Source organism: Manacus candei, unplaced genomic scaffold (genome assembly GCF_025592945.1).
Source record: "Manacus candei isolate 608988 ecotype Guabito, Panama unplaced genomic scaffold, ASM2559294v1 h1tg000085l, whole genome shotgun sequence".
In the NCBI taxonomy this organism is placed as follows: Eukaryota; Metazoa; Chordata; class Aves; order Passeriformes; family Pipridae; genus Manacus; species Manacus candei.
Window position 1 is genome coordinate 471399 of NW_026138133.1, and position 17432 is coordinate 488830.

General features: G+C 43.8%; 1 protein-coding gene across 4 annotated transcripts in view; it reads left to right on the plus strand.

Moving 5' to 3' along the window:
* The first annotated feature begins 3313 nt into the window (after positions 1-3313).
* CSMD3 (CUB and Sushi multiple domains 3) overlaps positions 3314-17432 on the plus strand; it is a 619378-nt gene continuing 605259 nt past the window's right edge. For all 4 annotated transcript variants that reach the window (XM_051812144.1, XM_051812141.1, XM_051812142.1 and 1 more), the window contains exon 1: positions 3314-3500. In XM_051812144.1, coding sequence (XP_051668104.1) covers positions 3323-3500 — 178 coding nt within the window. In that variant the 5' untranslated portion in view covers positions 3314-3322. The remainder of the gene's footprint in view (positions 3501-17432) is intronic.

Genomic DNA, 17432 nt, shown 5'->3' on the forward strand with positions numbered 1-17432 from the left:
GGTGAGCCAAAATTTCATTTTCAGAAATAATACAGATAACACACAGTATAAATCTTGCTGGATGTCAAACAGACATGACTTCTAATGCCATTAAAATAAGCCCTCTAAATAAGTCAGGTATTGAAGTACTGAACAGTACAACGCATGAATTAGAAATAATAAGTCTGTCTTCAATATCTATTTCTTATCCTCTACAACTGTATTTACCCAAAGGGGATTTTGAGTTTCAGAACTGGAAAGTGTTCTCGAGGGAATAGAGGTAGAATTTTATTCCAGTCACATACAAAACAAGATGAATACTAGAGGCCATCTATGATGTTCTGAAAGCACAGGTCTCCAGTTTTGAATTTCTCTTGAAAAAGAGATTCCAGTTACATGCACTGATACATGCATAAATGTAAATACATGTATACAGTAACGAGATAGATACCAGAATCAATGAATACAGTAGGCAGGTTTAGAACAGAGTGATTTCCACCCATTCCACTTTACCTAAACCAGGAACCACCGAAATTTTTCAGAAAGCTGATCCTAACATGGCACTGCCTTTAACACCAGCACAAGGTTCACATCACTTGTGTGAACACATTCTTGTGCCGCTGCAGAGGAAGGGAACAGGCCCGCCAAGTTTCAATTACAACAGTCACACTCCAAGACTTATGTGTCTGCAAGAGAAGGCCGTAGACAGTACACAAGGCTGTGAAATATATACCTCTGCTTCTCCCCAGTAAACAAACCTGTATGGATCCGATGGGGCTGGTTAGTGTCAGCACTTGCAGTTATTCTTTTCTCACACCAGCTACATGCAGTCTTACAGCTACAGAGACAAGTTCAGCCAGCCATATGCAGAGCCACACTGTGAATTGCTGTTGGCCTCACTAAAAGAGGGTATGGTTCTAAGTACAGGTGGAAGGAGGGCACACACTGCTCACTCTGATACCCACATGGGAGCAGACTTACGGCTATACAAACTTCCTCTTTTGCACTGTGCTTTGGGAGTAAAGGATGAATCATTACTTTTTCATGATTCCTCAATATTATTACTTATGCTGTTGTGATACTACTGCATGTATATATAAACCATAAAAGTATGGGTTCGTACAAATTCATATATGCCCCTACATCTACATAGAAAGCCTCACATCACATCCACACCACAACTGAAAAGTTTCCAACCAGGACACATCTTTCCACAACTGCACTTCATGCACATACAATTCCCACACACACACTGTACAACATAGGGAAATGCAAACCTCTGTGTGGACACGTCTGGAAAGATCCATGCTTTGTGATTGGCTGCCAAAATTTCCCAGCTCGTACACTTGTGTCCATGAGCTCTTCAGACTATACTTATGCGTTCGCACACATCCATGCAAACACATGCACACAGAAACCTCCATGAACGCCTGTGTGAATGCCCGCCCTGCACACACACTCAAGACAGACACATGTAAGAACACATATATACACACACAAAATATACGTATATAGATGCACTGGAAAGGACCCATACACACTGTCTCTCTCTCTCTCACACACACACACACACAAAACACGTGTGCACACACCTGCCCTCACACGCACAGCATCACACAACCACATGCACACACACAGAGGCACACGCACATCACACACCACACGTGTGCACATCTGCACGACGCTCAGCACGGCAGCACACGCGAGCACACACACACGCACACACACACACGTACGCTCACACACACACACACACACACACACACACACACACACACACACGTACGCTCACACAGACACACGTGCCAGCACAGAACCCTCACAGGCACACGCGCACCCAAACACACACTGCCGCCCTCAGGAAACCTCCCCCGCATGCACCGACAGACGATGCCCTGCCGGACGCACCCGCACCACAGGGCCCGGCACGGCGCACATCCCCTCAGGCACAGAAACGCACCAGCACCGCCCTCGCACACGCGGGACAACACCCCCGCACCGCCGCCCACGTGCGCACGCCCCCGCACCGCAGCCGGTGCCTGCCCGCCCCCTCCTCAGTGCAGGGAGCCGCCGCCCGCGGCCCTGGCGCGGTGTCTGGGAGGGCAGGGCAGCCCGGGAGGGCAGGGCAGCCGCGGCGCGGTGTCTGGGAGGGCAGGGCAGCCCCGGCGCGGTGTCTGGGAGGGCAGTGCAGCCCGGGAGGGCAGGGCAGCCGCGGCGCGGTGTTTGGGAGGGCAGGGCAGCCCCGGCGCGGTGTCTGGCAGGGCAGGGCAGCCCGGGAGGGCAGGGCAGCCGCGGCGCGGTGTTTGGGAGGGCAGGGCAGCCCCGGCGCGGTGTCTGGGAGGGCAGTGCAGCCCGGGAGGGCAGGGCAGGGCAGCCCGGGAGGGCAGGGCAGCCGCGGCGCGGGCGCCGATCCGGGTCCCCTCAGCGCCCCCCGCCGGGCCCCCCCGAGCGGCGCCCCCGCCCCCGCGGAGCGGTGCCGGCGGCGCGGCCGGTAGGTGGCGCCATCGCTCTTCTGGTGGAGCCGCGGCCGCACCGCCCCCGCTCCCCGCCCGGCCCGGCCCGGCCCGGCCCGGCCCGCCGGGAGCCGCCGCCCCGCCCGCGGAGCCCCAGTGCCGGAGCCCCAGTGCCGGACCCCCTTACTCCGCCCGCCGGGGCAAACAGCCCCCTCGGCTGCGGGCACGGGCAGCGGGGCTGTGCCCGCTCCCCCACTGCGCCCGCGGCGCTCGGCCTGTAATTTACGTCCCCGCGCAGAGCCATCAGCCCGCGCCCCCCGGGTGTGTGCCCGAGGGCGCGGGCGGGCCGGGCGGTGGGGGCTGTGCGGCGGTGGCAGCCCCGGGCACCGCACGTGCGTGGTTAATTACGAGGCAGCAGCGATCGGGATGGGCGAGCCCGGCCGCCCCAGGCTCCTCCGGGCGAGGGGGGGGGGACACCCGCCACTCCGTTATCTCCCGAGCCGCTCTCCCAGGCAGAACTGATCCTCTTGAGGGAACGAGGGGGTGGGGGGAGAGTCTCGACTGCAAATACTGTTTGGAGTTTATTGATGAGGGCGTCTGAGCGTTGAGGTGCTCTCCCGTGGCTCCCGGTGGATGCTGTAAGGAGCCAGGATTGTGGTGGGTTTCGGCTGTGCAGGGAGTTGGGGTAGCGGGGGGTGGGGGAAGGAAAAGACACGATCGAGAGTAGCTGAGACTTTGTGCCCCCGTTGGAGAGATGGTTGAGTCCTCGTCAAGGTTGCTGTGGTATCCCAGAAACACCATTCACTCCGAGCTGTGACCGCGCACCATCAACAGCAACAACTCTGCTGCGCCTGGCCGAGGAATAGGAATTAAGAGCTCTCAAGAATAATATGAAAGGGATCTGCAGAGGGGAAATTCGTGCAAAGGAATCGAAATTAGCAGACTTTTGGGAAAGGGGATGTACTAAATGTGGCCGGCTGGACTTCATCCTGGTGAAGAAAATGGAGATTAAAAGTGGATTTACATTTTGGAACCTCGTCTTTTTATTGATGGTTTCGTGTGTGAAAGGTAGGGTAGTATTTGAGGGGTATATTTTTAGGGGTCCATTTGCTTTCGGTCAGGGCGTTGCAAGCTCTCGCCTTATACCAAGGGGTATTTCAAAATATATTTATCTCTTATTTTATATTTTTATCCTGGGTACTTTGCAATGGAAATATATAAACGATCGCTAAAGCGGGGAGGAAAGAAGGAGTTGATTCAGAGCTCTCCTCGGAGATAGAAAATGTATTTGCTTGCCAGGGCTGGCGTTCAATGCAGTGACTGAGCTGAGGCTCAATAAATATTCTTGCAGTATGCTCAAACGGAGACGTGAGTTGGTTCATATAGCCTCTAACTAGTGTATATTCAAACAAATCCCACGGGATGACTTTTTTAAGGTGACGATGATGATCGTGCAGGGTGGAGGGGGGATTACCTACAATTCTGGTTTTCGGTCGAGCAGCGGGCTCTTTGCGGGAATGCCTGTATCGATGCACTTATTAGTTTAACCCGTTGCGTGGGGAAAGTTACGGGGGAGCCCAGCGTATGCGTAGCCGTCTCACAGCCCGAAATGCGCTTCACGCTCGGCTGTCTGTACGCATGCAGGGCTCCCAGGCTGTCGGAAAGGTGCGTTGGCAATTCAGCCTTTAAGGCATGGTCTGTCGCTGGGTGCAAAGATCGACACCTTTTCTCTCTCCTTCTTTGGTCACTTTTCCCTGATGTATGTGAGGGGTTCTGGCTTAGGCTTTTTGTCTCTCTCTTTTTTTTTTTTTTTCCTGGGGCAAGGGCTATTTTGCTTTCTTCTTGGTTCCGTGTTCATGAAAGAAGAGCAAAAAGGAAATGTCTAGTTAGCGGCATAAATATCTCCACTAAGTCTGTGCTTGCAGACAGTTAAGGGAAATGCTACCCACAGAGAAAAGAAGAAATATGTGGCTTGAATAATGTGCACCTGCAGAATTACACAGGCATCGCTAAACAGTGGAGTGCCGATCCCATCACGCGTGCCTTCAGTAAAAGGATCTATTCTGCAACTCCGAACAGTCGGCTGCCTACCCGAAATAATCTCCCCTTGTTTGTGGCCAGTGATTAATATCCGATTAATCACCCTTTTATCCCCCTCCTCCCTGCCACACTCGTATACTCCCAGAATATTTAGTAGACGTTATCGATCCTCTCCGAGTTTTTAGACTTGGTTATCGCCTACAGAGGTTGCCTGCACGAGTAGGAAGAAGATGTTTTGAGGGGGGGTGGCATTCAAAGGCGTGCCTTCCCGAACTGGCTCTGGCTTGGATGAAACAGTTTATTGTAGAGCTTTGCAGCTGTTTGTCCCCCAATTTGCATCGCGTGGAAAAGACATTTCGCGTTTCACGGGGAGGGGGGTGTCGAGGGCTTTTTACCTCATCCCACGTTATCCTGACGCGGGGTATCCAAGGGAAAGGGGGCTTACCTGCGACGTTTATGCACATTTTAATTACAGGCACATTCTCTCTGTTTGCATCTGTTGAAGGGAGCCGCTCCCAGCGCTTTGCCCCGGTCTGAAGATGCTTTGCTATGAGCGCAGACCGGGCGCTTTGGGGGCATTTCTTTTCCCTGGTTCGGCTCCCTGCCATTAGCGCGTTCTCGGTGCCGGGTGCCAGGGTTCGTCAGCCCCGGGGCTGGCGGCCGGCCCGGCGCGCCGTGCGTTCCGCGGCGCCCCGCGGGCGCGGTGCGGGGGCGAGCGGGGGCTCCGGCGCCGCTCCGAGGCGGCTGCTTTGTGAGCGAGAGTCGCGGGGCGGCAGCATCCGACCGAGGGACGGGCTGGCGCGGCAGCGGGAGCAGAGCGGCTTCCCCAGCACCTGTTGAGAGCCGCCTCGCTTGCCCTTGGGGGTGGGGGAAGGAAAAAAGCCGGGCACTGAGGGCAAAAGCTGGGATGAAGCACCAGAAAGAGCCCAAGAAAAAGAGGAAAAATACGGGCTTTGCAAAACTGTCCCTTTTTCTTCCTCCCCATTGTCAGGGCCTAAGCTTTCCACATGCTGACGAGGGCAGTTTCCCTAGACTTCCCTCGGAGTGGGGCGCTTCTCCCAGAAACTGCAGAGCCAGTAGGTCAGATTTTACATCCTGGATGTGGGTTCCTTTAGGCAGCCAAGCTCCACAGAGCTGGCTTAGACTCACTGCAGCACAGCATCTATTCTGGGCATTTATATTTAGTTCTCTTCCCCACTCCCATGAATGAAAGCATTTTACTTCGATTCACATTCCCTTTGTCTCAGCACACACTTGTGCCCCCAGAAAGCAGAGGCAAAGAATGAATGAATACCTGCCCATTTTCCCGATGTTGGGAGCAAGATGACTCTCCAGATTCTACATCTGCTTTACCATTGACTAGCAAGGCCTTTTTACCACACCCCACCTCCACAAGCTCTAGCCCATACCCTTTCTTGCTTAAACACTTCTGCTGGTCTACAGCACCACATCATAACACCAAACTCTTGCTGACATTCCTGTCATCGAGATCACTTCCACAGCTTTGCTTGATATCTGTCCCTCAGGCCCTTCCTACTTTTGTCATCGTCCTGTCACCATTTCTCCAGTCTCAATCCACAGCTCTCCCAGTGTTACAAGTGTCAAACTATCTCAGGATGCTTAAGAAACCATGCTCATATCTGACTAATTAAGGACTCCTAGGATGTATTAATAGAAACAAAAAAGTCCCCTTCACATAAATTCATGCCTCTTTGGAACCTTGCAGCAATACTTGGAAGGGATTAGAAAAGGGAGAAGAAAGTAAGAGAAGACAGAGGGAAGGAAATTGTCAGAACCTCTGAGGAAGGGGTGATATGAAGAGCTAAAGTAAAAAGGAATTGTACTTTCTTCAGTGAAAATCCTGCTTACACAATATTCCATCATGCCCTGGAACAATCTCCCGTAAAATCTTCCTTGAATATCCATGGAGTAAAAAGGCAAAGGAATGGCACCATCGAAAATTGAGAGAAGGCATAGAAGGCATTAAAACAAAGAAACGAATCCACAACCCAACCTTAGAAAAGGCCAAGCAGAGTGATTTCTGGCCAGCTACAGTGGGTCATGAATCCTGTGCTCTTCCTTTTAGATGTGTGAGACACCCAGCAAAGCTCCTTCCCTTTCTCCCTCACTCCCCCACCATGGGAGAAATGAGAAGCACCACTGAGACACGGGAGATAAAAAACAAGTTTGGAGGACTAAGGATAGGAAACCTCCACTGTCAAGTCCCTTACAGAAAGGGAAGGAGACGCCATAAGTGAGGGGGAAAAAATTAGGCAGCATCAGTGAGCTTTGCCTTCTGGGATTTAGTAGAGGAATCACTGATAGTTGCACCCCTTCGGTTTGGCACCTCCCTCCACCAAAAAAAAAAAATGCTTGCAATCTGTTAGTGGAAGGAAATCGGGCAAAATGACCGCAAGACTTCTCCCTCTCTTCTGTTTAGCTTTCACTCCAAGACAGAGAGCACCAAGGTCGGCTCTTTTGTCTGCCTGGCTAAAATGAAGCTTTGCCGTTGCTGTTGTTCCTCCGTTCCCCTCTTGCAGTTGTGACAAGCAGAACAAGGGCAGCTTTCAAAATGAAAGGGACATGAAGCACTGAGATTTTAAATGGCTCATTGACAGAAGAAGTGATGAGAAAAAGGAAAGCGTTTCCATTTCCAGTGATGGGTACCTGGCATGTGGGAATATTTAGCAGGGACAAAGCGTGCCCTGTTTCTTTCAGTCACCTCTGCAGTATCCCTTCTACCCCATTCCCACCTCAAGTCCCTCTCCCTTCATGCTCCGCCGGCCCCTCCCCACCGCTTCCTTCCCAGTGATTTGACTTAGTGTTATTGGTGATGGGTATGGGGTTACTGGTGGATGGCTTTCCTCAGATGGGCGCAGCGAGGTGCTGGCTCTGTCCCCGAAGTGGGAACGGTCGGGGAGTAACAGCAGGTTTAGATTTCCTTATTTCCAGATGATCGATGCTGCTGCATCTTTGTGTGTGTGTGTGTGTGTGTGTGTGTGTTGTGTATGTTTGTTCATGTGTTTGTGTACCTATGCAGGGGGGCAGGGACACACTGACTGGAGAAGGGACAACGCCGTTCTTCCTTTTCAGCTCTTCCACACACGCTCACCTCCTCCACGATGCCTCTTTGCCATAAGGCCCCCCAGATGACACAGGGCTTGCTGTGCTGAGCGGGCACCGCAACTCACCGTTTTTTCAAGCTACACAGTTCTTCAGGGTTGCGGGCAAAGTTACCTCTCTACCCCCGCCTTTCTCAGGGCTCAGACAAGGCTCCGCTGTGCCCCCGATTGGCGCTCGGCTCCTCCTCCTCTTCTGCAGGGCGGCAGTGAAGAGGCACAAGACCCCTCCCAGCAGCATCGGCAGGGACCGCTTTTGCCTCCCCTGCCCGATGCCATTAGGGACCCGCATAGGGGAACCTCACCTTCGGTCTCCGCATTTTCATTGCGAGAGGCAGCAGTGGCAAGGCGGAGCCGGCACCGAGCGGCGGCCGCCCCGCCAGGAGCCTCCGCCGGGCGCCTCCACCTGCGCCCGGCACCGACCTCCGCAGCCGCCCGGGGCGGCCGCACCTCCGGGCAGTCCTTCTTAATGCAGTCTTCGGTCTTTTGGCTTTCCTTCATCTCGGTGACTCCTGTTGGCAAGTCTGAGGCAGCATTAGGGGTGTCGGTTGGTTGGTTTGCTTTGCTGACACACAGAAATAGCCCCTCGCTCGCTGAGCACTATCAGCCCGCTCCTCGATGTGCAGCGGGGTGCTCCAGGCAGCCACACAGGCTGAAGAGGGACAGGTTGTAGCTTCACCTCCGTTATCAACATCTCGATTTGCAAGCACGAGCTCAGGAGACTTACAGAATTCCATGGATGTGCTTTTAAATCCCACCTTTTTCAAGACTCTTGTGCAATAAACATAGCAGGAACTTGTAGTGTATCTACGGTTTTTTACTTGCCTGTGTGTGTGGGGTGGGTGTTTTTGAGCAACAAGTCAAGCAGGATCAATTGCCTGTCTAGCTTAGTGCCCTTTATCTTCAACTGTGACTGGTAGCAGCAGTCTAGTGAAAGATTTGAGGAACATAGCAAGTAGAGTGACTAGCACATCCTGGGTCTCAGCAGCCAGCAGCTTTGGGTCTCCCAAGCTAGACGCTGTTTTTGAAACATCACATTTTAAAAAGCATGAACTGGCCCATGCTCCACTTATTTGCTTGTTCTCTCTCATTCTGCTGCCCTTTCCATTTCCCTTCCCTTTTTCCTTACCTTTTTCCCTACCTTTTCCCTTCCCCTTCCCCTCCCCATTTGCCTTCCTCTTCCCTATGCCCTTCTCTTCCATACCATTGCATTCTTATATATCCTTCATTCCTTATAGTCTGCATTTGGCTGAAAGCACTGAATAATGTGAACACTTGTAATAAAATCGGTTTTATTATATCCAGTGTTGTTGATGTACTGCGAAGGTCAACCCCAAAAAATGGAGATTTGAAACCATTGAATGCACTTGTATTTAGTAACGAGAAAGCAAAGCATATACTTGTTCAAAGAAATTGGAAAAGGTTTTGAAATATCCTGTGGGGATGGCTCAATTTGCATGATTGTAACATCTTTTCAGAGAAAATGTTACGAAGAATAATATAGCCTTGCATCCCTTCCTTTTTAAAAGCAAGGGTCTTGGACACACTGATTTTCAGAGGTATTGAGCATTTACAATTTCAACTGGCTCCAGTAAGAGCCTAGGGAACAAATAAGCACCTCTGAAGCACGGCCAAGTGATTCCATCATTATGATGCTGAGACAGAGAGGGACAGTATAAATAAAGGAAAACATCTATAAAACTGAATTATATATACAATGTTAATTCTACAGAATCTGATAAATTGGAATGGTAGGAATAAGAAAGGCTTTATGATCTGCTGTAAAATTTGGTTTTTTTCCTTTTCCACTAATAGGAAACTTCAATTCTAATTCAGTGGGATTGTGACTTCTCAGGTTCAACTTCCTGCTGATGCGTAATCAGTCAGCTTGTATTTCTGATCATAATGGTTAAGGTTGAAAGGACAGAACAAAGCCTTTGTGGGAAATTAGCTTAGCAGTTACTCCAAAGCAACTTCCCAGGAAAGAGCAGTCAGAGAACAGAAATTTTGGTCTAGGTTGTTTTTTCCTTAGACCTCTGCAATTTTAAGACAGCTCTTAAGGCATGAGATACTTGAAGAAGCAATATTTAAGTAACAAATCAGAGAGGTATCTGATAAAAGTAATTATTGCAAGGCCGTATACTTTACCTCATTATTTTATTTATATAATTTCCGTGCTAAGGCTTACTGCAAAATTCCAGAACTCTTACGAGCTTTAGACAGGTGCCTTTAAAACAACTTCACAGATGAATGTTTCCTTCTCAATTAAATACTTGCCTTTATCTAAAATTCAAGAGACAATATTTGGCAGTTATCTTGGACCTAAATAGAAGGGTGCATGATATGTAATGTACAGGTTTTCACCTGCATGTTTCAAGAAAAAAAACGTAGTAGTAGTAGTAGTAGTAGTAGTAGTAGTAGTAGTAGTAGTAGTAGTAGTAGTAGTAGTAAATGTTGAAGATCTCCTTGCCAATATTCAGCTTTTCTTCTAGGAAATGGAATGGACAATCATATTGGACTATAAGTAAGATTATGTAAAATAAACATACACACACAGACACACCATTTACATTTGTACATTTAATTGTTTACCTTTCCTGGGCAGATTTGCATTCATGGTTGCACTGTTTTACTCTCACAGATTGTGTAAGATTTACTATGGCTTCATAATTCCAGCATTACAAATGCTGAGTACTGTTATAAATGTCAAAGAAGGAAGTGGTGGAAGTTCATCGTGTCCTTCTTGGGGTCTGAAATCTTAGTTGGGCAAGTTTATAGATTTAGGAACAGTGTTACTCAAAGAGAGTGAGCTCCAAAGTATTGGAAAATAGCATACAAGGAATTCCAGCAGGGCTGGTCCTCTCATAGATCTGTGTCACTGAACAACAAGATGGGATGCAGACAGGACAGACATAGAAGGACAGACTGCCCATTTTCCCTTAGATTCCACAAAATGCATCTTAGTGTCATGTATCATATTTTCATTGTATCATAGAAATAAGGAAAATAACTGTAAGTAACTTAGCCACAGAAGCATTCATGGCATGATGAATTCTCTCCTCCCGAGGCCTGTAAATAACACAGATTATCTTTGCAATAGAACTGAAGGAATCTGGAGGCTTGAGGCAGAAATGACTGAGTGGTTACTGATTATACAGATGTTGAATCACTATTTCTGACCTTGCATTCTATTTTGTCTGTTTCCCATATTTACATATCTTATTAGCTTTATATCTTTATGCAAGTTGTTTGATTTCATTCTCATGGAAATGGGTGTATATATATCTGTACATGTGCATATATAAAATGCACATGTAGAAATTATATCTGTATATTTGGTTATGTTATGAAGAAATTCAGCAGACTGCATTGTTAGCTTACAAAGGTGCAGGTAACAACTTGAAACTTATGGGCTTCCTAAGTTATTCATTACCTCTTAATTTATTGTGTATTCTCAATCTCAGAATGAAGTTCTACTATAATACGTAACTGATTTCATTAATAGAAGAAGAGTGATAGTAATGAGAACTAGGAGGAAATGTAGGGAGGAAAGCTGGATGAAAACAAAAAAACACCAGTTAACTAAAACCAGCAATTAAAACCTGATCCTAGCACATTAAGAATTAACTGATATATTTATTCCTACTGATTTAAGGATTTTTTACCAAATGTATTTTCTATACAACTGTTATTTATAGGTTGAAAACCTCTAATCACCTTTTGAATACAGAAAAAAAAGAGCATTTCTGTGCTATTTTGTAGTCTATTTTAATACTGGTTTTATCATTTAAAAAGGCTGACATATATCTCAGAGATAGCTGTATTTCAGTGGCAGTTAAAATGAGCCCTCTGCAGTCATTATCTCCTTATAGAACTATTTTCAAATCCAGCAAGCAGATACTGGCAAGTGTAGTTTGGAGTCCTTAGCAAAATTGAGCCACATAAATACAAAGTACAGATATTCTTCTTGTTTCAACATAGTGTTGAGATGGAACTTATTGAATTACCAAACCTTTCCTCCACTATTTAATCTGACCCTGAATGAAAATTTCAGTCTACTATAGTTATTTTCTTGATTGCTGTGCAGTTTTATTTGGGAACCGAAGCTTAGTCTAATTAAAACTATTCTTCTAAAAACCTATACTAAAAGTTGCATTTTTGCTTCTGTATATCAGCTTTGGTCCTAAGTTAAATCAAGTTATAAAACAGGATAAAAAAAGAGCTTCTAAAGTGCTTGTTGTTTGAGCCCATTGAAAGCAAAAGGAGAGTCCAGAATAGGACCTTTGAGAGTAGATTTGCCTCTCTTTCTTTTCATACTGAGTTTTGAATTAGAGTTTTCTGTACAAATATTTTGTTTGACTCAGAAATATTAATTATAACAGAGGCCATGTATTTCACAGTACACTAGAAATTTTCATTAGAAGTGGTATTTGGAAAACTCACATTATAAACTTAAAGATTACAAAAGTAAATTGCTAATGATTAAGGGAAAATAAATTCTGTATTTTGAAACAGTCAGAAAATGCTCTTTCCACATTTTATTGGTGGTCACATCAGCACCTCTGAGGATCAGTCCAGTGGGTTCAGTGTAATAACAGTGTGTTGATGCAATGTCAGCTGTAGTCTTTAGCACAGAATACTCATGTCAGGACATAGGCTGAATTACAGCAATTTTATAACCTGGTTTCAAGATTCCATATTAATTTTTCATCTTCCTGTAAAACATTCTGGAATCTGCAGAAGTCTGCTAATGGCTGCAGAAGAACTAGGAGGAACTGATAAAAGAGATTTCTGTTTAGAATGCTTCAAATTTAAATAATAATGCAAGTTGGTTTTACTTGTGTTGGGTTATCATATATTCCCATATGTAGTTACATTTGAAAATGCTGAATTAGCTACCAAAACCAAAGCACAAAATAGGGAAGTTTCCACATTAATTTTATTGTATTTATTTTCTAGCACATTCTTTGTTTTTGCCACTGTCTTAGTTTAAATACATCTAACATGCTGAATCAAAATCACAGGAACTAAAATATAGTATAAAACAAGGGTCCAGATCCTGACTTTTGGAAAGCCTACCTGGTTAAACAAAAGTGGAGGGAGAAAAAGAATAGGTGTTTGGCCACCTCATATGATCAAGTCAATCAGCTTGTGGTAATAGATGTTTTTTTCTTGCATCTCCAGGTGCATGCAGGAAAACAGATACTCCAGCACTTCTGGTAGCAGGCATCTGTAACTGTGTGTTATATCAAGAAGAAACTATGTTTAATTCATGATTAGGCCCACCTTGTGTGATTTCCCTTGAATACATAGGTGGTAACTGGTGCTTCAGTCATATGACTTCTGCTGACTCTAGCAGTGCTTGTTGCGTAGAATCACAGAACTGGTTATGTTGGAAAAGACCTCTAAGATCATCAAGTCCAGGTGTTAACTCATCACTGCCAAGGGATGAGATGACTGACATGCATGGCATGCTAGTTTTAATGACCACAAGAGAAGAAATACATATAATTCATAATTCTTAATAAAAGGGCAAGATATTTTCTCAAAAATCTTTGCATCAATATAGTGCTCACAAAAGTGGTCACCTAATTAGAGAATTTTTATCAGTGTAATATACTGAAGTAACATGATACAATTTGTATGTTATCAGGTGAATGTTTTAGCAATGCTTAAGGCAACAATCCTGCCCTCTTCAAACTGTTACAAAATGGCTAAAACCTTTAGAGCGTTCCCATTATTTACTAAATCATTTCACATGAAACTGCTAAAGATTTCCTCTTCAATTCTACCCTTCAGTAAAAGGTCCTGGAACTGAGAAAAAAAATCAACACTTTACATTTGAAGGGCTTAAAAGATGTCCTCTTACAGCAGAAAGAGGAGAACTGACTATTCAGCCCTCAGTTTCTTGGTGTCACCTTCAACTTAAAAACAAATGAGAACATCATTACCTATTCGTTTCCACATTACTATTCAGCATATCTGCCACTTTATTTCATAATTCTTCTCAATAGCTGCCCCTTTCTTCAAGCTCTTTTGAAATATCCCTCACATGATTGTCATATTTATTAGCTTTAGAGACTTTGGTAATATCACCTCTTTACCCTTTATTTCAGTCTTGTCAACTCCTTCCCAGGAAAATAAAATACCTCTGACATTTGGGAGAATATTTCTTTAGAGGTTTTCATACATTTTGTTTCATGAACTTTCATATATCGTAAATGCAAACATATTCTCCTTATAGCAATTATAGATATATTTTAAGAATCTGAATGTTACTGTAGTTCTTCAGTGACCTAATTCTCTTCCCAACTACTTAAACATTCTTGTGAAAGTCTAATTTTCAACCTATTTCAGTGGAAAGAAAAATAGTCTAAACAGTAGACAAGCAATAGCATTTCTGTGTTTTTTATAGAGGACATGGTGTGAACAGAACCTCCAATGTCTTCTCACAAAAGGATAATAATTTTCACCTGACAAATAGTTGGGATATATTTCATTGTCAGCAGTGGAAAGTTGCACCAATTAACCATATAAGACACAGTCATTTTTGAAAACATCCTGGCAAACATATGCTTTTCAAAGCTGTTTATCTGAAATAGCAATGTGCAACAGAATCAGTGTTTAATATACAAGTTCAGTGGTGTTGCTGACTCCTGCATGCCTACCTCCACAATTTTCCTAAGGATATGCTTTCAAAATAACAAAATCTCTAGTACTACAGTTGCAGGCCATTGAAATTTGTATGAGTTTCTACACTATTTTCAGCTAGTTTTAAATTAAGCTACCCATGAAAAAACACCATTCTTCTAAGCTCTATCTATATATTTTTACTACACTCAAATTCTAGCTCATCAGCTAGCTTCTGTAATTTTTCCCAATTTATCCAGCCTCCTCTGCACTTCTGGGCTCCCTTCCCAAATTCTCTTCCCACTCCACAAGTACGGCTGGAGAAGCCCCAAAAACATAAAGCCTGCACTAAAATATAGAAAGTTCTCCTCAGTTTCCATGTCATTTGTAAAGTCCTTTTTTTTGGCCCAAAGTATTTGAGTGTAATATGCTAGGAAATGAAATATCCTCCCAGCTTTACAGTCATAGATTACTTACTAACTTTTCAGAGAGTTCTTTGGATTTTATATCATCTGCACCAAATCAAGATTGGAAGAGTGGTATTTCAGTTATATTTCCTTTCATTCTTCAGTATACTGTGCCTTTCTACATGATTATTTTTTCATAACCAAAATAATACCCATTCACCCCAAACAAAAAAACTTCAAAACAGGTGATTAAAAAAGTTCAAAACCTAATAGCAACGGAAAGATAACATCCTTACTTGTGTATAAATAAACACTATAGACTCAGATATTTAAAATTTGGATACTTGGTATATTTTGGAAATGCATGATATATCTTTTTGGTTTTTCAAGCTCCAGTGTATACAGTTAAACTGTCCATGTGACATAGTAAGGGAAATTTTACAGATCTAATGTAACTCCTGTATCCTTCACCAATATCATCATTATGGTATGACCATAACAGACTAGTTAGGACTCTGGATTCTACATCATATTGTAGATTAATTAAAAAAATTAAATAGAAAAGGGAAATAAAAATCACGTATGGTAAAACAGGCCTAGATTTGTAGGGATACTGTTACTCGCTTGTTCCAATTGACTTTGAGCATTTCAGTGAAATTAGGGGAGTTTGCTGTGTATCTGACTTGTGAAAGGTTCTGTTCCAAATTGCTCCCTTTGGGGCCTCCTGTACTCGTCATCTCTTTGAAATCCATTGACAGCTGAGTTAACACAAACGTCTAATCTAAGAATCAGTGTGTGTCACAGATACCAGCTAAGGAGAGAATCTGCTCAGCAGAACTTTTGTAATTATTAAGAAAACATGAATTACCTACTAGAATTTAGGGTAAATTTGAGGTAACTGTAAGGAAAATGGATCGTTTATTTTGAAATCAATACAATGAGCATTGAATCATCACTTCTGAATACATGAGTGTACTTTTATGCTGCGGTATTTTCTGAAGAATGTTTTCTTCATTCTTACAAGTTTTATTTTTTTGCGTTATTGAGCCAGTACAGACTGTTCTGTAGGTAATCATCCTCTGGCCAAACTTAGTTGATCAATTGTTTCATCTGCTTCCTTCATGCTTCATGTGCACAAAGTTACTTGCACCATCTCTTTTGTGCCATACTTCTTTTTTTGGTGCTTTCATTTCACAGATTGCTTTGGGCAAGGTTCATATTCTTTGGGCCACTTGGATGATTGTGCATTTTTTTAGAAGTTGTAGCTTTTTTTTTTGTTTGTTTTCCCATCTCTTTATCAGTATTTTAAATATGCCTATTAACTACTTTAATATCTCAGTGTGTTTTTTTCCCCTACCTGACAATACTATTTTTCTATCTCATTTCTATTGATGGCTCAATTAATGTTTCTAACAGTGTTTCTATTTCACGCTGCTTGGTGGCTGTAAGTCTTCCCACTCAAAGCTTCTTACTTCTCAAGTGAGAAGTGTATTTTTGAATAAGAGTGATCATCCGTTCAATTATAACCTTATTGAAATATTTACCAGTAGATTATTTTAGAGCTTGTCTCCACTGAACTGAAAAGAAGATTTGTCATTGACTTTTAGCAGAACAGAGCAGATTGATAAAAAAAGCAAAATATCCAAAACTGTTGTAACCATTCATAGGACTAAATTGATGAAATTGAAGAACCGTAACAGTTGAACTCCATCAGGTTCTTTTTGCCAGTACCCTAAAATAGTATTAGATCTAGGTGGATAAGTTACTGACACTCTCAAAAACCTTACAGGCTTTGGTCCTTTTCTGTTCACTGTATTATGAAGGTAAGTGAGTGTTTCAGACTTTAGGATTGCTATCATGTTTTATTATAGTTTCAAATCCTATTGTAAATCATCATTCATTTACAAAGATGGCAAGGATAAAGACTAGAGTTGCAAGACGAACTGAAAATCTAAAATCCATTTTAAAGCTTAAATAATATCAAAATTTTAGAAGAAAATGCGTCAACAGGTAACCAATCACATTTTTCTAACTGTTATTTGGTCTAAAATTTGGCAGAAACACATGAGAAACCCTGAGAGTTTAAAGTTTCTGGCTGATCTCTAAATCAAAAACAGCTGAGCAGATTTAAATATTTTGTGTAAACAAATTTGCATCCAGGCTGCTAATCTGCATGCCAGCTTTCAGCTTGACATTTTCTGAAATGATGGAAAAATGCTAAGCCCTTAATACTAAATGGAGTTCATAATGGAAATGCTGACAGACCCGTAATTACCTGTATTGTAATTCTGCTGAAAGCTTCTTTATCTGTCTAATCTTTCACAATGGAGTTAAATATATAAATTCTGTAAAGGAAGAAAAAAGGAACTTTATGTTGGAAATGCTAAACTGTAGCAATGCTATATTTTTTTCCAGACATCCACTTATGGAGGCAGCAGTGACAAAAAAATTATTTGAAGAAAGATGTAGTATCCTCTGTGGAACTGTAAAAGCAGCCAGTGATGCTTAAAAGTTTAACTTAACTTCCATTTTTCAATCTTTTTGAGTCACCTTTCTTTTAAAGTATGACTAAACAGATAACAATCAACCATTTCTAATATGGCAATGAGGCATTATCGTAGAAGAAATTTGTCATTGACTTGGCACGGCAAAAAAATCCCAACCAACAAAAAATACACAAAATTGTCATTTCACTGCCCTAATACTGACCCCCTGTGCTTAAATCTTCTGCACTGAAGGGAGGAGGAAATACAGGATGATATGTTTAGAAAACTTCTCCAGAAAATTAAGGGGAGTAATAATAA